Below are 25,871 nucleotides of genomic sequence, written 5' to 3' on the forward strand. Positions count from 1 at the left end.
TTTTATATCAATACTACATTTTTTAAGGCTAACGCAATGTGACATGAAATTCAAATTAATATGTAACGAAATTTCAAAAGCTTCATCGTTTTTCACACGCAATCGTTCATAATGTTATGTCTACGCCTGTATATGTATCAATATATACGAAAGCTTTCTGTTAATAGCACTGACATAAAGCTTTCATGGTAAGCTTTTACAGCTTTGGCTGACATGTACAGTTGACCGTTACGATGAATTCATTTGAATGCTAGGAAAGTCGTTTAGAGGTTTCAGTCAGCCGATATGACATTTATGGCAATGTTAATGATAATAAATTCAATTCAATCAAGGTATATGATATTATTCATATTTGATATCTTAATGTTGTAAAATAAAATCCCTTAATTTTATAAAATAAATAATATAAATAAATTTATTAAAAATTGACTAATATCAACAATAAATACAAAAAATCATAATTTCATATTTTTATACTCTCTCGCATTGAAAACTAAACCCTATTAGGGATCTTTTGCGTTACCAGATCTCAGGACTCCTTCGGCAGATTACTGTCACTCTTCCCCCGACTGTAGGGACGTGAGCTGCCCAACATGCGCTCCAGCAGACTTTGTTTCGATTTACGCTTTGAGGCTATTACCTCTTTGCACAATTCCAGAAACACCTCGGCCACTTGATCCACATGGTCTGCTGCAGAGACTTCACTGAATTTGCATTCGAAATCTTTGGCCAATATTTCGCCTTCGTCCCTACTGACCTGGCGCAAATGTACCATGTCCACCTTATTGGCCACCAGTTGCACAGGGGTATCGGATTGTAGGTCTGATTTGGCTCGTCTTATGTAATTGAAACTGTTGCGGTCGGTGATGGAGTAGACCAGCAGTAAACCATCAGCCCATTGTATTAGTTCAGCGGCATTGGGAAACTCATCTTCAGCCTGCACGTATTAGGGTTTGTGGGGGAAAAGAGAAGAGGAAGAAGAAAAAACAAAACATTTTATTTCATTTATATGACATCATTTCGTATAATGCGTTTATGACAGATATAAACGTGAAATAGAAAAAATAAAAACTGACACAGACAAATGCTTCAACGAGTTACAAGGTCGCCTAGCTAAACGTGTCATTTCTCTTCTTTTTTGTTTGTTCTTTTTTACTTTCTACAGCTATGGAATTTGTGAATTAGTTTTAGTTTTACCAAGGACAATTGTAGAAATGGGCCAGCATGGTGGTGATGATGACTATAACATATTGCATGCCACAGTAATCATTGCTGTCGCTGTAAGTGTAAACGATGACAGGTTTATTTATTTATTTTATTTATTTATTTGATGAATACCTACACAACAAGATAAAAAATCTTATAATTATAGTGCAGGCTTATAAGAACAGTCATATATCATTTGAAAAAAATAATAATAAAAATAATATAAAAATTTTAAGGAAATATAAAAGAAATGTAAAAAAATTTTTTGAATATTAATGATGGAAATACAAATTATTGAGAAAAATAATAAATTAAAATAGTTTTCACTTTAAGGAAGAAGTTAACAATGTTTAAAAGGAGAGAAAAACAATTTTTGAATAATTAGTTACTAAGAAGAATAAAAAGTCTTTTCTTAAAGTCTGACGCGTTGCTGATGTTTTGGATTTCGTGGGGAATGGTATTCCAAAGACGTATGGTACTCGTATAAAATTGCCATTTAGATACTAGACTCCTTCTTCGAAAAGGTACAAGTTTTCTACCCCTTCTAGATCGGGCGAATACTAATTTGTCGTAGAGGAAATTGGGTGTTTGTGTCACAATGATCTTATGCAGGAATTGTAGAGATCTGATTCTGAGTAAATTGTCAAAACTACAGCCATAAAGGGAATTCGCCATGGTGGAAATATGTTGATTTCTTCTTACACCATAGACATACCGAATAATGCTGTTAAAAACTACATTCAATTTCCGTTGGCTTAGTGAATCGCAGTTCGCAAACAGTTCACAGCCATAGATCAAACCAGGAATTAGAAACATCTTCGCTAATAGAGTCCGAACCTCAATAGGTGTATAAGAGTGTGTGATCCACAGTGTACGCAGCTTTGCATATGTCTGCCCTGCTATAGCATTCACATGATTAGACCAAGTCAATGAGCTATTAAAAATTACACCTAAATTCTTCGCACTAGACACAATATCAATCTTCTGACGATTTATAGTGACATCCAAGTCTCGTAGAGTAAATCTTTTACTCTTGTGAAAAACAATAATTTTCGATTTATGAGGATTCAGAAATAAACCATTTGCTGTGGCCCAGTTATAAACACGTGAAAGGTCCTGGTTGAGTTTTGTAACGCATTCACCAATATCATCAACAGAACCGCTAAGAAACAACTGAACGTCATCAGCATACATGATGATCTGACTGTGGACTAGCTGGCTTGGAAGATCGTTTGCGTAAAGTGAAAAAAGAAGCGGACCTATTATAGAGCCTTGGGGAACCCCCTTGGGCACTATTATTGACTCTGATATGGCATCTCCTACGTACACTGACTGCTGCCGATTACTGAGATACGATTGAAAAAGCTTTATAGAAGTATCACTGAACTTGAAGAATCTTCTGAGCTTCATATATAGATTACGATGATCAACCGAGTCGAAAGCCTTTGAATGGTCAAGAAGGACGAGAAAACTAACATTACCATCATCAATTTTACTCCTTATCGATTCCGAAACTTCAACTAATGCACTAACGCAACTATAATGAGCTCGAAACCCGGTTTGTCTATCAGATAACAGCGATTCCCTTTGGAGATATTCAGACATTTGTCTATGTAAAATCTTTTCGAAAACTTTCGAGAGGTAGCATAATATCGAAATCGGACGAAAATCGCCATTGGATTTAGGGATAGGAATTATCTTTGATCGTTTCCAGATACTCGGATATCTACTGGAGATTAGAATTGAGTTAAAGAGATGAGTAAAATAAGGTAGTAGGTAAGGAATCAGTATTTTAATAAATCTTGGGTCAATACCATCAAGACCAATGGCATTAGACTTCACTGACATAAGACTATGTATAACTTCATCGTGCGATACACATCTAAACTCAAAACTGCAGTCAACATGTGTGTTGTCCACTACCCTATTAGTGACTTGATAGAAAGTGGTGTCTATATCCAAGGTCGGAATATTAACAAAAGATCTATTCAATTCGTTGATATCTCCATGGTAGGTAGAAATCGCCTTGGATTTACCAACTCCGATATCATTTATAACCTTCCACTTGCTTCTCGTGTCTAACGCCGAATAATATTTGGATGAAAAATATCGTAACTTTGCATCATTAATAACTTTATTAACCTTATTCCTGGCCGTGCGAAATTCTTCCTGAAGTTCAGGAGTCTTAAAACGTTTCCACCTAGAGTAGGCTAGGTTTCTTTGTATTCTCTACTTTCGCAATGGAGTGTATATGGAAGAAAGTAATAAATAGTTAGAAATTAAGAACAATTTAAAAATTTCCTTTTTTTTATACCCTCCACCATAGGATGGGGGCATACTAATTTCGTCATTCTATTTGTAACATCTCGAAATATGGGTATGAGACCCCATACCCATATGGGTATGTCATGTCATTTTAAGTCGATCTAGCCATGTCCGCCCGTCCGTCCGTCCGTCTGTCGAAAGCACGCTAACTTTTGAAGGAGTAAAGCTAGGCGCATGAAATTTTGTACAAATACTTTTTGTAGGTCGATTGGGATTGTAAATGTCGGTCTATGTTTTGATATAGCTGCCATATAAACCGATCTTGGGTCTTGACTCCTTGAGCCTCTAGAGGGCGCAATTCTCGTCCGATTTTGCGCGTGGTGTTGTGGTATCACTTCCAATAACTGGGCTAAGTATGGTTCACATCGGTTCATAATCTGGTATACCTGTCATATAAACCGATCTTGAATCTTGACTTCTTGAGCCAATAGAGGGCGCAATACTCATCCGATTTGGTGGAAATTGTGCATGAGGTGTCTTGCTATGACTTCCAATAAATGTGCTAAGTATGGCGCAAATCGGAACATAACCTGATATAACTGCCATATAAACCGACTGTGGTCTCCAACCTCTAGAGGGCGCAATTCTTATCCGATCTGGCTGAAATTTTTGCATGACTTGTGCCAAATATGGTTCAAATCGGTCTATAAATTGATATAGCTGCCATATAAACCGATCTGGGATATTGACTTCTTAAGCCTCCAGAGGGCGCAATTCTTATCCGATCTGTTTGAAATGTTTTACAGCGGCTTTTACAATGACTTCCAACATACGCGTCAAATATGGTCCGATCTCTCTATTTTACTTCTTGAGCCCCTAAAGGGCGTAATACTTACTTGAATTGGCTGAAATTTTACACGATGACTTCTACTGTGGTCTCCAACCTTCAATTCAATTGGCATAGCAATTCTTTTCTTTTATCCTTTGTTTGACTAAAAAGAGATACCGCGAACCCGCGGCCCAGCCGAACTTAATACACTTTTACTTGTTATTGTCTAAGCGCATTCAAAATTATGTGTTTTTGCTTGGCATTCACCACAGGGATAGCTACCAAATCAATGGTTGCCCAACTGATTCATTAGATGGCTACCGTAAGGTTTGGTTTTAAATGAAAATGTTTTCAAAATTTTTATTCGTGACAAGATAAACAGGATTGCAAAATACAAATGCAAATTTTGCCCATGAACATTCTACTAGGGAACTGGGGCAAACTTCTCACATATCAATGAGTGCAGTCCTATTCAAGTTTTAAGCTCCATGATAAGGGCCTCCTTTTTATAGCCGAGTCCGAACGACGTGCCGCAGTGCGACATCTCTTTGGAGAGAAGTTTTTACTCGGGGAAAACCACCGCTGATAATTTTTCTGATATACTCGCCAGGATTCGAATCCAGGCTTTCAGCTTCATAGGCGGACATGCTAACACAGGACCATTAATAGGTAGTTATTAATAGTCATTTGATTTATTAGAAGTATAGCAAATTAATAAAAATATTTTTTTAATGCTTTTCTATAATTACTGTAACCAATTTGGTTTCATTCACTTTTCGCCTTCAACATTTGCCACCATTTATAACTTCATGCCAGTCAATATCCTTAAACCAGCATTACCACATCTGTCTTCATTTGTGTTCTTCTTTCTTCTTTTTTTTTTATTTTACACTCAAGCCCTCTACTGCTAAGGTACTTTCGCCTTCTAAGTGATTTTTTTTTTCACTTCCTGTTGCTGTTTTTCCTTTCGTGCGAATTTCCTGTCATTTGACCTACTTTGTGGTGATGTTTTTAGTGTTTTGTGTGTATTTAGGTTCCTTCGGTGTTCATATTCATTAGAGTAGGTAAACATAATGCCACACCACAACCAAAGCCAAAAAAGGTGTTAATTGTTAATTGCGCAAATGGTTTGTATTACAAATGGCCCAGAGGTAAACAACAACATTTTGTTAAGGTAGAAATAGGCCCTTATTACACACATGTCCCATAGGGCAAATGGAAAGTGCTTTAGAAAAATTGTTGAATGGGGCAATTAAATGCTTTTTTAATAATGGGATTTACTGTTTTGGTTTATCTTTTCACTAAAAAAATGTAATTTTTAGTGATTTATGCCAAAGATGAAGAACTTAGTGGAAAAATGGTCAATCTTCCAAATTTTCAAGGAATATTTTCTTTGGCGAATGTTTTTTTACTTCATATTAAGGACTAGATGGACAGGGCCAGCTCTGCTGTGCCTTCTTTAAGTCTCTAATATCCTTTTAGGCAGGGGAAACTTCGCCCTGAATGTGGATATCGTGCTACTGTAGCCTTCGGCCACCTATGACGCTGAACGCCTGCGTTCGAATCCTGGCGGAACTTCGGACAAAATTTAAAGCGGTGTTTATCCCCTCTTAATGCTGACGACATTTCCGAGCTATCATGCCATGCATGGTCATGTAAAAAATTCTCCCCAAAGAAATGTCGCACTGCAGCACGCCCTTCGGACTCGGTTATAAAAAAGGTCCCTTATCGTTGATAAACTCAAGTTGAATCGGAAAACACTAATCGATGTGTGAAAAGTTTGCCCCTTCTCGGTACCTGGGCAAATTTTGAGTCCCATATTAACGTATTGGCAAATATTTCGGTTTAGGGGGTATTTCGGGGGTGGTCACTTGGCAATTAAAGAAAATATAAGATTAGGCTCCACTTTCAGAAACATTTCATATGAGTCCCATTATGGCATGATCGGTAAATAAGTTGTGTTTAGCGGTGGGATGGACCCCAGGGTCTTTGTCCCGAAAATGAATAAAAATTTCCCGAAAATCAATAAATTTCCACCCCAAATACAATAGCTTTTATATAATAGGGAGGTATTTTGGGGTGGGGCGGCTCCCCAAACATATGGCTCTATATTGTCGTGATTGGTCTATATATCCATTTGGCGGGGTTTGGGCGGTCCCGGCTGCACCCGTCCCCAACAATAGAAACCATGTTTCTTTTTGGTGACTGTTAGAGTGCAAAAAATTTCGAATTAATCGCATTACCAATTTCCGAGATCAGGTGAGAAGTGCTTTTAAGGGGAGACATTTCGACTCAAATATTGATATCAAATTCGTGTCCACTCCCAAATCCCTAAGTATGAACCATTTGGAGTATGTTTTGGGGATGAGGCGGCCACCGGCACTTTGCCCTGAAAATAGATATCAAATTCGTTCTTTACTCCCAATTACGGTTGATTTGAGCTCTATTTTGCCATGGTCGGAAAAAAAGTTCAGTTTAAGGCGTGATTTAAGGTGTACCCCCAAAATTGGATATGAAATTCGTTTCCTCCTCTCAAATACCTTTCATTTAAGCCCCATATTGCCATAATGGGTCAATTAACCTACTAGACGTACTTTTAGGAGGAAAAGCGGGGATAGGGCGACCTCCCATTACTTGGACCTAATTTTTTATGTCATATTTGTAATCTACTGCCGGATACTTTTCATTTGAGTCCCATATTGATAACAACGTCGAATATATATGTTTGGAGGAGTTTTGGGGTTGGGGCGGCCCGCTGCGACTTGGACCCAAAATTTAATACGATATCCATTTTCTAGTTTCGCATACCTTTCATTTGATACCAATATTGTGCCTATCAGTCCACTTTTGGTTTTGGGTGGCGTTTTTGGTGTATGGGGGAGGGTCAGCCACCATCCGATATCTAACAAGTAAAAGCGTGCTAAGTTCGGCCGGTCTGAATCTTATATACCCTCCACCATGGATCGCATTTGTCGAGTTCTTTTCCCGGCATCTCTTCTTAGGCAAAAAAGGATAAAAGAACAGATTTGCTCTGCTATTAGAGCGATATCAAGATATGGTTCGGTTCGGACCACAATTAAATTATATGTTGGAGACCTGTGTAAAATGTCAGCCAATTCGAATAAGAATTGCGCCCTTTAGGGGCTCAAGATGTAAAACGAAGGGATCGATTTATATGAGAGCTGTATCAGGCAATAGACCGATTCAGGCCATAATAAACACGCATGTTGATGGCCATGAGAGGATCCTTCGTACAAAATTTCAGGCGAATCGGATAATAGTTGCGACCTCTAGAGGCTCAAGAAGTCAAGATCCCAGATGGGTTTATATGGCAGCTATATCAGGTTATGAACCGATAATAAAATACGTCATGCAAAATTTCATCCAAATCGGATAGGAATTGCGCCCTCTAGAAGCTCAAGAAGTCAAGTCCCCAGATCGGTTTATATGACAGCTATATCAGGTTATAGACCGAGTGGAACCATACTTGGCACAGTTGTTAGATGTCATAACAAAATGCTTCGTGCAAAATTACAGCCAAATCGGATAAGAATTGCACCCTCTAGTGGCTCAAGAAGTCAAGACTCAAGATCGGTTTATATGACAGCTATATCAGGTTATGAACCGATTTGAACCATAATTGGGACAGTTGTTGGATATCATAACAAAACACATCGTTCAAAATTTCGTTGCAATCGGATAATAATGGCGCCCTTTAGAAGCTCAAGAAGTCAAGACCCAAGATCGGTTTATATGGCAGCTATATCAAAACATGGACTGATATGGCCCATTTACAATCACAGATGTTGGGCACTATGTAGACGGGCCGTAGGCTCGAAATGGCCCTGAATCCGAGGATAGTCACTGGATCTACAGAAGCGTGATAAGACCAATAGTTATTTACGCCTCTGCGCCTCTCTCAGCCACTGCGGCTATGAGACTTAAGGCGATGGGAGAATGGATTGAGGATGGAAGCAGCTCATACCATCGCGGTATAATAGAGGCGACGATAGGAAACCTGGAAGGAAGGGAAGAGATTTCCGATCGGATACCTGAGACGACACTTGAGGTTGAGTGTGAGGCACTGCTGTCAGCGACACAGTCTTGGACTGGCGGAGCTCAGGCGTTGCCGGGCCATAACGGAGAAAGGGGAAATGAAAGAGCGGACGAGGTTTGGCAGTGAAGGCCAGAGAACTGCCGTCGATAAACTTGGTAAGCCTTTCGGGTCGACGCAGTCCGATTTAAGGGAGTGGGGTAATCCGGATGGTGAGAAGACGAGACTATTACTGAAAGGGAGTAAAAGGGAGGTCAGTATAGCTTTTGGTTTCATGATGGGACACATAGGACTATGAGCTCACTTATGTAAAATCGGTGCGGCGAGTGATAGCATGTGTCGGGCATGTGGGGTAGATCTTGACGTCGGAGCATTTCCCATGGCGTTGAACGGCTTTTGCGGCTAACAAACATCGGTACTTAGGTAGGGATACGATTCCAGACATGAACATACTTAGGGTAGTGTTCCTTAATACTTCTTAGGGAAAGGATTCGGATCAGCTATGCAGAAGGGCCGAAAGGGTCTTGCATATGGCATATGACTGGGCTAGAACCAGGGGTCTCAGTGTTAACCCAGAGAAGAAAGAAGTATGCCTGTTCCCGAGGAAAACGAAGGGGGGCCAATTTAACGCACCACGTTTCCTCAATATAGCGATTTCTATATCTGACAAGGTCAAATACTTAGGAGTGATCTTGGATAGGAAACTTAATTGGAAGTGTCGCATTCAGGAGCGTACTGAGAAGGCTCATATACGTTGGGCACTATGTAGACGGGCCTTAGGCTCGATTGGGGCCTGAATCCGAGGATAGCCCACTTGCTCCAGCTCATACCATCGCGGTATAATCGAGGCGACGATAGGAAACCTGGAAGGAAGGGAAGAGGTTTCCGATCGGATACCTAAGACGAGACTTGAGGTCGACTGCGAGACACTGCTGCCAGCGGTACAGTCTTGAACTGACGGAACCCTAGTATTGCCATCTGGAAGATCATGTTTCACGGATGGATCAAAGCTAGAGAACAGAGAAGGCCTGGGGTCTATATTAAGAAATCAGGGACTGAGATCTGTTTTAGACTGCCTGACGATAATACTGTCCTGTAGGCGGAGATCCGGGCGATCACGGAATGCGTGAGGTGGTGTGGTACTAACGCGAGGACGGCGAGTAAGGAGGGTAAAGTCACAAACAATCTTGCGGTGTATGAAGGAGACTAACGCCTTCTCTGTGGATGGCACAATCCGTATCGTTTGGGTGCTGGCCATAACGGAGTAAGGGGGAATAAAAGGGCAGACGACTTCGCAATGATGGCTGGAGAACTGCCATCAATAAATTTGGTTTACTCGAAGCCTTTCGGGCCGACGCAGTCCGATTTAAGGGAGTGGGGTAATCCGGAACGTGAGAGGACGACGCTATTACTGAAAGGAAGTAAGAAGGAGGTCAGTATAGCTTTTGGTGTCATAACGGGACATATAGGACAACGAGCTCACTTATGCAAATTCGGTGCTGCAAATGTTAGCATGTGTAGGGCATGTGCGGAGGATTATGAGGCGTTGGAGCATTTCCTATGTCATTTCCCGGCTTGCGCAGCTAAAAGACACCGGTACTTAGACGGGCACACGATACCAGGCATGAACCAACTTAGGGGAGTGGTATGGAAAACAGTTAAGAATTTTTTTAGTAGCACGGAATTCCTAACTTAAAATTTTCATTTTAGAGGTTACTGTTTGGATTTTAGAGCGCACAGCAAGCCGATTACTGGCTAAGGTGTATGTCCATAGTGATATGGGGCGGAGGCCACCATAGTGCAGAGGTTAGCATGTCCGCCTATGACGCTGAACGCCTGGGTTCGCATCCTGGCGAGACCATCTGAAAAATTTTCAGCGGTGGTTTTCCCCTCCAAATACTGGCAAAATTTCTGAGGCACTATGCCATGCAAAATTTCTCTCCAAAGAGGTGTCGCACTTCGGCACGCCGTTCGGACGCGGCTATAAAAAGGAGGTCCCTTATCATTGAGCTTAAAACTGGAATCGGACTGCACTCATTGATATGTGAGAAGTTTGCCCCTGTTCCTTAGTGGAATGTTCATGGGCGAAATTTGTATTTGTAGACATGGGGCAGATTAACATCTACACCCCCTTTTCAACCTAGCCTAGACTAACCTAAGGTATATTTCATAATAAGAAATGTATTTTTTTGGACTTGAGTTCAGTTCTTCTGACAGTTGAAGACTTTGTAAATAACACATCTTCTCTTCATTTGGTCGCAGGTATCAATAACCACCAGGGACTGCAAATAATTCATTCCCCATGACTTAGGTTAACTATTTATCAAAAAACTCACGCACAATTGCAATTCTTACGTCTTTCAGGCATGCGGTTTTTATTTTGAGTACAGTCACGCATTAGGGATTTTAGGTGCCCATTAAACGGTGGAATTGAGTCACTTCTGTACACAATCATTTCTTCATTTGTGTATACTCTGATACTCTGACACTCCTCAATAAATTTCTGTTAAAGATAATATGCCCGCGAATAGTCAAAGCCGCAGCAACCATAGCATAAATTTTCTTAATCCTTCATGCCCCTCGTTGGGCGCCACTTTAAAGCAAAACTAAATAATAACTTTGAATAATTTATACTTGTAACTTAGTAGAATAAATGAATAAGGATAATATCTTAACTCTAGTCGTTATCGTAACCACCTGTTTCTTCAATAAGAAACCAAAACCTACACCAAACAAGAAAACAACTGCCCAGGATTTAAATCATCATTAAAAATAATCCCTCAACAAGGCTTATGACCTCCAGTAATATGTTTTTATTCATAATTGCACCACAAAAGGTAGCAATTTGGTTGCCAATGGCAACCAGGATATACACAGTCACTCAAACTTCGCACTAAGGGGTCAGCGGCAAGGAAAATGTGAAACATGGTGGCATGACGAGTACAATATGCTTACCTTGGGACAAGTATCGAGCAACTCGAACAGTACGGGCTCCCCATCAACAATGGCTTCATGTTTGTATCGATTTTCTGGAATTAAAGGCAAACATCCAAGTAGAGAGTCAGTCATGAAATAAAAATAATAAAAAAAACAAACACGAAAAAAGTAAGAAGAAAAAGAAAGAGAAAGGATAACGAAGCACCGTAAAACAGATATGCGAAAATCCTTAGACACAATTACACCAACAACAGCTATAAAAGTAGCGCAATCATGCGAATTTATTAAAAGCATGCAAGTTAAAGCAACGCGAAAAGGATGTTAAGGCAAAAGTCTAAGTGATGCCCACTATGAGGAGCACTACGTCACTTTTTATACCCACCACCAAAGGATGGGGGTATATTAAATTTGTCATTCCGTTTGCGACACATCGAAATATCCATTTCCGACCCAATAAAGTACATATTGGGTTGCCCAAAAAGTAATTGCGGTTTTTTCATATCGTCGGCGTTGACAAATTTTTTCAACGGCTTGTGACTCTGTAATTGCATTCTTTCTTCTGTCAGTTATCAGCTGTTACTTTTAGCTTGCTTTAGAAAAAAAGTGTAGAAAAATGTATATTTGATTCTAAGTTTTATTAAAAATGCATTTACTTTCTTTCAAAAAATCCGCAATTACTTTTTGGGCAACCCAATATATATTTTATATATAAAAATCAATTTGTGTTTGTTTGTTCCGTATAGACTCAAAAACGGCTGAACCGATTACATTGTAATTTTCACAAATTGTGTAGGTTGGTCTGGAAAGAAACATAGGCTATATAATTTTTTTAAATCTCGAGAGGGGAGCGGACCCTCCCCCTTATCCCAAAAATACTACCCAAAAATAAAAGTGGATCGATCGGCACAATATGGGGTTCAAATGAAAGGTATTCAAGAGTGCAGTATGAATTTCATAATAAAAGTTGGGTTTATGTATCTGGGGAGCGCCCCAGCACCAAAACCCCTTAAAATAGGTTTATTTGACGATCATGACAATATGGGACTCAAATGAAAGTAATTCGGGAGTAGATTACGAATATGGTCAGAAAGTAGGAATAAGCTTTATAATTTTTTCATAGCGTAAGGGGGCGGACCCTCCACCGTTACCCCAAAAACACCACCCAAAATCAAAAGTCGGCCGATGAGGACAATATGGGTAACAAATGAAAAGTATGCGGGAGTAGATAACGAATCTGGCATACAAAATCATGTCGAAGTTAAGGGGTTCACCCTACCCACACAAAAACGCCCAAAATGGGCACATTAGCCAATCATGGATATATGGGACTCGGTTTGTTTGTTCCGTATAGGCTTAAAAATGGGAGAACCAATTTTCTCGCAATTTTCGCATATTGTGTAGGATGGTCTGGAAGGAAACATGGGATATATACGTTTTCGCGGTATCGGAGGGGGGACGGACCCTCCCCCTTATGCCAAAAACACAACCCAAAATCAAAAGTGGACTGATCGGGACAATATATTGTAGGTATCAAATGAAAGGTATTGGAAAGTAGAATACGAATATGGTATTAAAATTTGAGTCTAAGTACCCATGGGGCCGACCCAACCCCAAAACTCCCCCAAACAGACATACTGGACGTTCATTTCAATATGGGGCTCAAATGAATGTTATTTTATTAATGTTATTCGGGAGTAGATTTCGAATTTGGCATACAAAATCAAATCGGAGTATAGGGGGTCACGCCAACCCTCAAAAAGGCCATTAGGCCCATTATGACTATATGATACTTGGCTGTAACGATTTTCTTAAAACTTTCAGAGATTGTGTGTGTTTGTCTGAAAGGAAACATAGGCTATATAATTTTTAGATATTGGGTGGAGGCGGACCCTCCCCCTTACCCCAAAAACGCCACCACTATCCGTAAGTGGTCCGATGGGCACAATGTAGGGTATCAAATGAAAGGCATTGTAGACCAGAAAACGAATATGGTTTTAAAATTAGGGTTGAAGTACCCAAAGGCCCGCCCCCCAGCCACAAAACTCCTCTAAACATATATATTTGAAGTTCATGTCAATATGGGACTCAAATGAAAAGTATTGGGCAGTAGATTACAAATATGGCATAAAACATTAGGTCCAAATAATGGGAGGTCGCCCACCCCCAAATAGCCCCAAGTAGGTATATTAGACGACCATGGCTATATGGGACTCAAATGAAAGGTATTAGAGAGTAGATTACGAATATAACATTAAAAATTGCGTTCAAGTCTAGGTGGCGCTTTTTCTCCTGAAGATACGTCAAATGGGTTATTTGACCCATTATGACAATATGGGACTCAAATACATGGTATTTGAGAGTAAAAAACGAATTTCATATCCAATTTTGAAGCCAGGTGTTTTGGGTTACATCCTAAAGCACCCCCTAAATTTAACTTAATTTCCGATGGGAATAAAGAACGAATTTAATATCCATATTTGATTCTAAATGTCTGAGGTGCCATCCCTCCCCTAATTAGAACATTACACTGAGGAAGAACATTACCATCTGGAACCGAGAAGGGGCAAATTATCACACATCAATGATAAGGGACCTTTTTTATAGCCCAGTCCGAACGGTGTCCCGCAGTAAGACACCTCTTTGGGGACAATTTTTTAAATGACCATGCATGGCATTGTACCTCGCAAATGTCGCCAATGCCGCTTTGTCCGATGTTCTTGCCAGGATTCGAACGCGTTCAGCGTCATAGGCTACAATGGCACGAATTCGATATCCGCTTTCAGAGCGAAGTGTCCCTACCCTAAAAAGATATTAGAGAGTTAAAGAAGGTGCAGCGAAGCGGGCCCGGTTCGGCTAGTAAAGTAAATATATTCTTGATCACCGTAAAAATCTAAGACGATCTAGCCATGTCCGTTCGTCTGTCTGTTGAACTCACGCTACAGTCTTTAAAAATAGAGATATTGAGCTGAAACTTTGCACAGATTCTTTTTTTGTGCATAAGCAGGTTAAGTTCGAAGATGGGCTATACCGCCGATTTAGGGTCTTAGGCCCATAAAAACCACATTTATTAACCGATTTTGCTACAATTTGGAACAGTGAGTTGTGTTCGGCCCTTCTCCATTTTTCCTTAATTTGTCCCAGATCGGTCCAGATTTGGATATAACTGCCATATAGACCGATCTCTCGTTGTAAGGTCTTGGGCTTATAAAAGGCGCATTTATTGTCCGATGTCGCCAAAAATTTGGGACAGTGAGTTGTGTTAGGCTCTTCGACATTCTACTTCGATCGGTCCAGATTTTGATATGGCTGCCATATAGACCGATCTCTCGATATATTGTTTTGGGCCCATAAAAGCGCATTTATTGTCCGATGTCAACGACAGTGAGTTGCGTAAGGCTCTCCAACCACTTTCTGCAATTTGGCCCAGTTCGGTTCAGAAATGGATATAACTGTCATATAGACCGATCTCTCGATTTAAGGTTTTGGACCCATAAAAGTCGCATTTATTGTCTGATTTCGCCGAAATTTGGTGAGTTGTGTTAGGCCCTTCGACAGCCCTCTTCAATTTAACCTACATCGGTTTAGAATTGGATATAGCTGCTATTGGGTTGCCCAAAAAGTAATTGCGGATTTTTTAAAAGAAAGTAAATGCATTTTTAATAAAACTTAGAATGAACTTTAATCAAATATACTTTTTTTACACTTTTTTTCTAAAGCAAGCTAAAAGTAACAGCTGATAACTGACAGAAGAAAGAATGCAATGACAGAGTCACAAGCTGTGAAAAAATTTGTCAACGCCGACTATATGAAAAATCCGCAATTACTTTTTGGGCAACCCAATATATAGATTTGAAGTCTTGGCCCCATAAAAAGCACATTTATAATCCGATTTCGCTGAAATTTGACACAGTGACTTAAGGAAGGTTTTTCGACGTCCGTATTGTATATGGCTCAGATCGGTCTATATTTGAATATGGCTACCAAAAACCCAATATTTGTTCTACAAAATTGAACAATGACTTGTACTTATTAGACCACTCAAAGTCCGTGTCGATTTTGGTCCAAATCGGAGCATATTTCAATATAGCTGCTATGAGGGCATAAATTATGCCTTTTTTACTGGATTATGACAAAAGGTGGTTTACATGTATACCCGAGGTGGCCAAACTTAACGCCTTTTTACTTGTTTTTATTGACTTTTCAAGTAAGTGAGTTTCTTCTTCTTTGGTCCACCCTGTATGATTCGAATTGAGCTATAACCTAATATAATCCCCATATAAACCGATCCCCACATATGACTTATTTTCACCAGATTTGGCTGAAATTTGACATAAGGACTTCTGTTACGACTTCCAGCAAGTATGATCCAAATTGGCCTATAATTGATGTAGACCTACCTAAATACCGATACCGATTATGACTATAGAAGCCGCAATCGATTCCCGATTTGATTGTTACAAAAATTATTCAACTACAAACTGAGGTTAAATCCATAATGGTGGGTACCAAAGATTCGGCCCGGCCGATTTAAGCACAGATGCTGCGACAGACAAATATGTCTGGATGGACTCGAAAAGTCATAATGATCAAAAATATATGTTCTTAAACCAATATTTCGAGGTACTACAAACGAAAGGACAAATTAGAGAGAGGTTATAACAACTTTACATGCCGAAAAACTTTGACGTTCTGTACTAACTCGTTCAATGATGTCCCGAAACAATTCCTGATGAAAGTTTTGAATTTGTGGATATAACCTAGCCAGACAGTAGTTTACTGCATAGTAACTGTGCTAAGGGTGCTAGGTGGTTGCCAGATGGGCCATTTGGGACCGACGCTAGACACTGACACCCAGGATAGCAGTTTTCCAGAAGACAGAGAGGCTGCCGAAACCGGTGGGTTGCCACCAAAGATATTCAATGATGAGAGGAGCTTTCAGATTCTTTGGTAGGGGGAAAACAAGGCTTGTCCGCCTTGATATGCCAATTAAAAAGTAAAAATCTCTCAGCTACAACAGATTAACACAACAATTGAATAAATTTGATCGTTCTGCACTTTTTTTTAACAAATTAGTCAGAAGTTCAATACCTCCCCTTCATGCACCACAAATGAACGACAAATACTTGCAATGTAAGTGGTGTAGGGTAATAGACCGAACACACAATGAAGGCGAGAAAAATTGCCTTGCCAACCTGCAATCATAAAATATGGCAGTAAGGTTTCAACCAAGACCCCAATGCTTCAATATGTTACAGGCAGTGAAGAAACTAATTACGCAGCTAAGGCACGTACATGGCAAGGACATTTTTAGTTTTCCAACATGGAGTGTTTGTGGCAGCAAATATTTACACATACATACACACACACACACACACACTCCGGCTAAGCTAGTAGTAGTGGCCCCTCGTATTCGATGGCGTATGAAATGTGCTAATAAAAACTTTAAAACATTTTATGAATTTAGTTATTGTACAGGAGGCAGGGGTTTAATTATATTAAAAGCTAGTTGCATGAGAAAATTGGTTTAAATGATGTGTGTTGATGATGGTTCTCATTTTTTTTCTTTTTGTTTCCTACAATTCTCATTTTTTGCTTACCTGTTTGATGGTCATATTCTCCTATATAGCGTTTAGTTAAAAATCGTACTATAAGCGCTGCAAAAAAGAAAAGAAAAATAAAATTTGAGTAAATGTTTTTATATCAGAGCATTTTTATACCCTCCACCATAAGATGGGGGGTATACTAATTTCGTCATTCTGTTTGTAACTACTCGAAATATTCGTCTGAGACCCCATAAAGTATATATATTCTTGATCGTCGTGAAATTTTATGTCGATCTAGCCATGTCCGTCCGTCTGTCCGTCCGTCCGTCCGTCCGTCCGTCCGTCCGTCTGTCTGTCGAAAGCACGCTAACTTCCGAAGGAGTAGAGCCAGCCGCTTGAAATTTTGCACAAATACTTCTTATTAGTGTAGGTCGGTTGGTATTGTAAATGGGCCATATCGGTCCATGTTTTGATATAGCTGCCATATAAACCGATCTTGGGTCTTGACTTCTTGAGCCTCTAGAGTGCGCAATTCTTATCCGATTGGGATGAAATTTTGCACGACATGTTTTGTTATGACATCCAACAACTGTGATAAGTATTGTTCAAATCAGTCCATAACCTGATATAGCTGCCATATAAACCGATCTTGGGTCTTGACTTCTTGAGCCTCTAGAGTGCGCAATTCTTATCCGATTGGAATGAAATTTTGCACGACGTGTTTTGTTATTATATCCAACAACTGTGCCTAATATGGTTCAAAGCGGTCCATTACCTGATATAGCTGCCATATACACCGATCTGGGGTCTTGACTTCTTGAGCCTCTAGAGTGCGCAATTCTTATCCGATTGGGATGAAATTTTGCACGACGTGTTTTGTTATGACATCCAACAACTGTGCCAAGTATGGTTTAAATCGGTCCATAACCTGATATAGCTGCCATATAAACCGATCTTGGGTCTTGACTTCTTGAGCCTCTAGAGTGCGCAATTCTTATCCGATTGGAATGAATTTTGGCACGTAGTATTTTGTTATGATATCCAACAACTGTGCCAAATATGGTTCAAATCGGTTCATAACCTGATATAGCTGCCATATAAACCGATCTGGGATCTTGACTTCTTGAGCCTCTAGAGGTCGCAATTATTATCCGATTTGCCTGAAATTTTGTTTATAGCCTGATATAGCTCCCATATAAATCGATCTCTCTATTTTACTTCTTGAGCCCACAAAGGGCGCAATTCTTATTCGAATTGGCTGACATTTTACACATATAATTTAATTGTGGTCCAAACCGGACCATATCTTGATATCGCTCTAATAGCAGAGCAAATCTTTTCTTATATCCTTTTTTTGCCTAAGAAGAGATGCCGGGAAAAGAACTCGACATATGCGATCCATGGTGGAGGGTATATAAGATTCGGCCCGGCCGAACTTAGCACGCTTTTACTTGTTTCATTTATGGTGAATATTCTGAAATGAAATATGTCCAAACTGTAGAACCTACTTTCTAGATTTCTTAACGAGATGTCGAGTGTTGTCGTATCTTTGCAACATGAAAAGATGTTGACTAGGTTAGGGACATACATATATCGATTGCTTTTTATACTCACCGCCGTAGGATAGGGGGTATATTCATTTAGTCATTCCATTTGCAACACATCGAAATATCAATTTCCGACCCTACAAGGTATATATATTTCGGATCGTCGTAAAATTCTAAGACGATTAATCGATGTCCGTGTGTCTTTCCGTCTGTCCGTCCGTCTGTTATAGCCACTCTACAGGCATCCAAAATTGAGATATTGAGCTGAAATTTGGCAAGGATACGTCGTTTTGATGCACACTGGTTAAGTTCTTGAACGGGCCAAGTCGGACCATATTTGGATATAGCTGCTATATAGACCGATTCTCCGATATTGATCCAATTTGAAACGGTGAGTTGGAGGCAACCGTAGCGCAGAGGTTAGCATGTCCGCCAGTGAGTAGCTTTAGGCCTCCCGACATCTGACCCAAATATGGTTTAGATCGGACTATATTTCGATATAGCTACCATATAGACCGATCTGCCAATAAAGGGACTGAAGCCCCTAAAAGCTTTATTTATTACCCAATTTCGCTGAATTTTGAAACGGTGGGTTATTTTAAGCCTCCCGAAATCTGACCTAAGTATGGTTTAGATCGGACTATATTTAGGTATATCTGCCATATAGACCGATCTCCCGATAAAGGGTCTGAAGCCTATAAAAGCTTTATTTTTATCCGATTTCGCTGAAATTTAAAACAGTGAGTAGTTTTAGACCTCCTAATATAGGACCTAAATATGGTTCAGATCGGACTATATTTAGATATAGCTGCCATATAGACCGATCTCCCGATAAAGGGTCTAAAGCCCATAAAAGCCCTATTTATTACCCGATTTCGCTGAAATTTGATACAGCGGGTAGTCTTAGGTCTCCCGGCATCCGCCCCAAATATAGTGCAGGTCTGACTATATTTAGATATAGCTACCATATAGACCGATCTGCCGATAAAGGGTGTAAAGCCCATAAAAGCCCTATTTTTTAACCGATTTCGCTGAAATTCGAAACAGTGAGTAGCTTTAGGCCTCCCGACATCTGACCCAAATATGGTTCAGATCGGACTATAATTTAATATAGCTGCCATATAGACCGATCTCCCGATAAAGGGTCTGAAGCCCATAAAAGCCCTATTTATTACCCGATTTCGCTGAAATTTGAAACAGCGGGTAGTTTTAGGTCTTCCGACATCCGCCTCAAATATGGTTCAGATCGGTCAATATTTAGATATAGCTGCCATATAGACCAATCCTCCGATAAGGGGTCTGAAGCCCATAAAAGCTTTATTTTTTTAACCGATTTCGCTGAAATTTGAAACAGTGGGTTATTTTAAGCCTCCCGACATATGACCTAAGTATATTTCAGATCGGACTATATTTAGATATAGCTGCCATATAGACCGATCTGCCCATAAAGGGCTGAAGCCCATAAAAGCTTTACTTATTACCCAATTTCGCTGAAATTTGAAACAGTGCATCAGATCGGACAATATTTAGATATAGCTGCCATATAGACCGATCTTCCGATAAAGGGTCTGAAGCCTATAAAAGCTTTATTTTTATCCGATTTTGCTGAAATTTAAAACAGTTAGTAGTTTTAGACCTCCTAATATAGGACCTAAATATGGTTCAGATCGGACTATATTTAGATATAGCTGCCATATAGACCGATCTCCCGGTAAAGGGTCTGCAGCCCATAAAAGCCTATTTATTACCCGATTTCGCTGAAATTTGAAACAGCGGATAGTTGTAGGTCTCCCGACATCCGCCCCAAATATGGTTTGAATTGGAAAATATTTGGATATAGCTGCCATATAGACCGATCTCCCGATAAAGGGTCTGAAGCCCATAAAAACATTATTTTTTTATCCAATTTCACTGAAATTTGAAACAGTGAGTAGTTTTAGGCCACCAACCATCCGACCCAAATATGATAAAAATAGGACTGTATTTTGATATAGCTGTCATATAGACCGATATGCCTGCTATGCGGTCTGAAGCTCATAACAGTTTTATTTATAACCCGATTTTGTTGAAATTTGAGATTCAAACTTCAACAGTGATTTATACTTAAAAGACCACTCAATGTCCGTGCCGAATTTGGGTGCATAAGCTATCCAATTTTCATTGGATTGTGACGAAAGGGGGGTTTACATATATACCCAAGGTGTTGGGTATCCAAAGTTCGGCCCGGCCGAATTTAATGCCTGTTGTTTGGAGCTTCGATATGTATTCCCCGATGTGTAAAATATTCAATGATAAAACATTTTTATACCTACCACCGAAGGATGGTTGAATGTCCGTTTTCCGTTTGCAACACATTGCAATATATATATCCGACCCTATAAAGTAGATATAGTCGTGATCATTGTAAAAATCTAAGACGAGCTAAAAATGTCCATCCGTTTATCCGTCTATCTGTCCGTCTGTCTGTTCGTCCGTCTGTCTGTTGAAATCACGCTACAGCCATTAAAAATGGAGATAATTATCCAAAAGCAGGCTAAGCTCGAAAATGGGATAAAGTAGTTTATTTTGATATAGCCCGCATATAAGAATGATCAATATAGACCTTTTTGCTAAAACCGGTTTTCGAACTACACGAAAAATAAACTTTTTTAAAAAAACCGGTTAAAATTTTTTGAGATTATTAAAAACCGGTTAAATCGTTTTTTATACGATCTTGGGTTTTCTACGATCTCAGCGATATTACAAATGTTTCTATGGTGCGGGCTGGGACTTGTACAGGGATTCCTTAAGCTAGTACAAGAGCAAGGTGAAATCGTCCAAGAGGGCCTCATGGGTCTGTTTTTGCCAGTCGGTAGAAGGAGTGAGTCCAGGTTTCGCCGATTGCTCTGCAAGAATCCGAAAGGTCTTGGAAACATTCTAAAAGATGAAGGAATCTGGCTCTAAGAAGCTCGAGCGACTGGCTGCTACGCACTTGCCTAGATGTTTGGACGTGGCCAGTGGGACATTTAAAAGAAAATCTTTCCACGGTCTGTCCATGTATTCAAGTTACATGTCGCATTTATTGTCTGATTGTCATGAAATTTTGCACAAGTCTCTTTTTTGGCCCAAGGACGAACGCTATTGATTTTGAACGAAATCGGTTCAGATTTAGATGTAGCTCTTATATATATCTTTCATCCGATATGGCCTTTAAAGGCTGTAGAAGCCACAATTTTAGTCCGATCTTTACAAAATTTGCCATGAGGTGTTTTATTTGACATCTTAATACGTGTGCAAAATCGGTTCAGATTTAGATATAGCTCTTATATATAACTTTCATCCTATATGGAATATAATGGCTATAGCAGCCACAATTTTGGTCGGATCTTTATAAACTTTTGCACGAAGTGTTTTCTTTGGAATTTCAATACGACTGCAAATTTCTTAAAAATTGGTTCAAATTTATATATAGCACTCATATATATCTTTTATCCGATATGGAGTTTTAAGGCTGTAGCAGCCACAATGTAGGTCCGATCTTTACCAAATTTGGCACGGGGTGCTTTATTTGACGTCTTCATAGGTGTGCAAAATTTCATACATATCGGTTCAGATTTAGATATAGCTCCTATATATATTTTTCATCCGATATGGACTTTTAAGGCTGTAGAAGCCAAAATTTTTTACCGATCTTTACAAAATTTTGCACGAAGTGTTTTCTTTGAAGTTTCAATACGACTGCAAAATTTCATAAAAATTGGTTCAAATCTAGATATAGCACTCATATATATCTTTTATCCGATATGGAGTTTTAAGGCTGTAGCAACCACAATGTTGGTCCGATCTTTACCAAATTTGGCACGGGGTGCTTTATTTGACGTCTTCATAGGTGTGCAAAATTTCATACATATCGGTTCAGATTTAGATATACCTCCCATATATACCTTTCATCCGATTTGGACTTCAAAGGCTGTAGTAGGCACAATTTTGGCCACATTTCTTCAAAATTTAGCGCAACTTGTTTAATTTAAAGTCCGATAAGGTCTTTCAAGACTGTAGAAGCCACTATTTTAGTCCGATCTTAAAAAGATGTAGTGCGGGGTGTTTTATTTGACATCTCAATACGTGTGCGAAATTTCATAAAATTCGGTTTAAATTCAGAAATAGGTCCCCGATATATTTTTCATCCGAAATAGACTTTAGCCTATTAAAACCACAATTTTCGTCCGATTTTGCACGACACGATTTATTTGTCGTTCCAATACGTGCGCAAAATTTCATTAAAATCGGTTCTGATTTAGATATATATCTTGTATTTTCTTATTTATATTCTACTTTATTTTATTTAATTTTTTTTATTTTTATTTTACTTAGTTTAATTCTTTTAACAATACTAGGCTTAAGGTCGTCAATCTTTTCATACGTGTGCCCTACTTTAGCTGCCTTGTATCTAACGCAACAAATTTGTTTTCCTCCAAAATGTCCTTGGACGAATTGTTTCAACTTACGTCATCGGACAATGTGGAGTCATTTTTTATGTTTTTTGTTTTTAATGAAGTGCATCCATCTCTATATGTATTGACCTAAATACTTGCAATGACATTCCCCCCTTCGCGCCAAAACCGACCAAAAGGTATTCGTAAGCATATAAATTAGTAAAATGAGGTCAAATACCGGCAGGTAATAAAGGAGTAACGACTGCAGCTAATAACAGCCGGCGATAACACACAAAAGTAAGGTGGAAATTGTGAAAATGCAGCAGGTCTGGGAAAATTACAACAACAACATAACAACGAACACACCTTTCCAACACGCCAGTATTACACAGGTGGGATAGTATGAAAGAAACACCAGTGTATGAAAACAATCATGTCCACAATAGAAAAATGCATACCTTTTCACAGTAAAGGGAGGATAGCTGAGCAATTACCCCCCCATATCCACCCCCTAGTTTGTTGGGCATTCAACAGACCTCTTCATTTGACATGAGAGGCCGGTGTTTATGCACCACCCTAATATTGCGTGATCAATAGCATTGTCCAGTTGGCCATTTACACAGAGCAACAGCAGGCCATTTGAAGGGTTGATGCAACACACCGGTCAGTGGTTTGGCAGCTACATCCGATCTTTATGGAGAAACGTTAAAGGTTGCCGGTTGGCTTTGAATAATTTTGACAAATCCCACCGACGAATTTATATGGAACAAAATTATGCTTTGTGCGGAAGGGGTGTGGGGAGGTCCCCAAACACTTAACCCTAACTACTCTCAAATATCATTTATTTCAACCCCATATTGCCATTGGCCTCAAAATTGGATATCAATTTCGTTTTCGTCAAATACCTGTCTTTTAAACGCCTTTTTGCAAAAGTCTGCATATATGTCCGGTTTGGAGTTTGGACCCTAAAAATGATCAATATCGAGATCCATACCCAAATTGTCATGGTGAGCAAATACTTCCTATTTGGTGGTTGTTATGGAGGTGGGAGTCCCCTAGGCAGTTGGTCCCGAATTTTGATGTCAGATTCGTGGTCTACTCCCAAATACCTTTCACTTGAGCGCCATATTTCCATTGTTGGCAAAAATGATCGGTTTGGGGGATCGGGCGGCCGTTCAGTGACATTGCTCTGAAAATATATATCAGAATCGTGTTCCACTATAAAATACTTCTTATTACAGCCTCATATTGGAATGGTCAGCAAATACATCCTATATGGGTGGTGTGATGGCGGTGGGGTATCCCTATAGACACTTTTCCCGAATTCGCGCTTTACTTCCAAAGACCTTTCATTTGAGCCCCATAATGCTATAGTCGTAAATTTGTCCTCTCTGGGGGGTGTTTTTGGGAGGGGCGGCCCCTCAAACACATGGCTATCAGATTATCATTCTACATTCAATTACCTTTAATTAAAGCCCCATATTGCCATGGTCAGCAAATAAGTCCTGTTTGGGGTGTGTTTTGGGGAAGGGGTGGACCCCCAGAAACTTGGTCCCACATTTGGATATCAGATTCGTATTCTACTCGCAAATGCCTTTCATTTGAGTCCCATATTGCCATGGTCGGTAAATATATCTGATTTAGGGGTGTTTTGGGGGTTGGGGTGGTCCCCCAACACTTGGTCCCACAATTGGATATCAGATACGTTTTCTTTTCCCAAATACCTTTCATTTGAGTCCCATATTGTCGTGATTGGTCAAAATTTATATTTGGTAGATTTTGAGGGTGGGGCATCCCCCCTGGGTACCTCATCCAAAAATTCGCTTAAATCACACCACCCATCTCCGAGATCTGGCGTTTCTGAAAATTAGGGTAAGGGAGAGGGTCCGCCCCCCCTTCAGATATCAAAAAATATAGTACCCTATTTTCACCACGAGATCACTATGCACCATCACACAAATAAACAAACACAAATTGATTTGTATACCCTCCACCATAGGATGCGGGTATACTAATTTCGTCGTTCTGTTTGTAACACCTCGAAATATGCTTCTGAGATCCCATAAAGTATATATATTCTTGATCGTCACGTCATTTTAAGTCGATCTAGCCATGTCCGTCCGTCTGTCCATCCGTCCGTCTGTCTGTCGAAAGCGCACTAACATTTGAAATTTTGCACAAATATTTTTTATTAATGTAGGTCGGTTGGGATTGCAAATGTGTCAAATCGTAGGGTTGGGATTGTAACTGCCGATCTTGGGTCTTGACTTATTGAGCCTCTAGAGGGCGCAATTCTAGTCCGATTTGACGGAAATTTTGCACGTGGTGTTTTGATATCACTTCCAAGAACTGCGCTAAGTATGGTTTAAATCGGCCCATGTTTTGATATAGCGGCCATATAAACCGATCTTGGGTCTTGACTTCTTGAGCCTCTAGAGGGCACAATTCTTGTCCGATTTGACTGAAATTTTGCACGTAGTGTTTTGGTATCACTTCCAACAACTGTGATAAGTATGATTTAAATCGGTTCATAATCTGGCATAGCTGTCGTATAAACCGATCTTGGATCTTTACTTCTTGAGCCAATAGAGCGCGCAATTCTCATCCGATATGGCAGAAATTTTGCATGAGGTGTTTTGTGATGACTTCCAATAACTGTGCGAAGTATGGCGCAAATCGGCATATAACCTGATATAGCTCCCATATACACTGATCTGGGATCTCGACTTTTTGAGCCTCTAGAGGGCGCAATTATCATCCGATTTGGCAAAAAATTTTGTGCAACGGCTTCTCTCATGACCTTCAACATACGTATCTAATATGGTCTTAATCGATCAATAGCCTGATACAGCTCCCATATAAATTTCAATTTATTTATGGTCCGAATCGGACTATAACATGATATAGCTCCAATAGAATAACAGTTCTACTACATTATTCCATGTTTGCCTAAAAAAGAGATACCACACAAAGAACTCGACAAATGCGATTTATGATGGAGGGTATAGAAGATTCGGCCCGGCCGAACGTAGCAATGGGAAAACGTCTGTTGTTAAAGGGGCAGCCCCCATGCTA

General features: G+C 39.7%; 1 protein-coding gene across 7 annotated transcripts in view; it reads right to left on the minus strand.

Annotated features, from left to right (window-relative positions):
• Positions 1–387: 387 nt before the first annotated feature.
• The window catches only part of LOC106091484 (ras-related and estrogen-regulated growth inhibitor), a 45,297-nt gene continuing 19,813 nt past the window's right edge, over positions 388–25,871 (minus strand). For all 7 annotated transcript variants that reach the window (XM_059360834.1, XM_059360832.1, XM_059360829.1 and 4 more), the window contains exons 3-5: positions 16,889–16,945; positions 11,310–11,383; positions 388–937 (exon numbers count right to left, since the gene is read on the minus strand). In XM_059360834.1, the coding sequence (XP_059216817.1) occupies positions 530–937; positions 11,310–11,383; positions 16,889–16,945 (539 nt within the window). In that variant the 3' untranslated portion in view covers positions 388–529. The remainder of the gene's footprint in view (positions 938–11,309; positions 11,384–16,888; positions 16,946–25,871) is intronic.

This window comes from Stomoxys calcitrans, chromosome 1 (genome assembly GCF_963082655.1).
Source record: "Stomoxys calcitrans chromosome 1, idStoCalc2.1, whole genome shotgun sequence".
NCBI lineage: Eukaryota > Metazoa > Arthropoda > Insecta > Diptera > Muscidae > Stomoxys > Stomoxys calcitrans.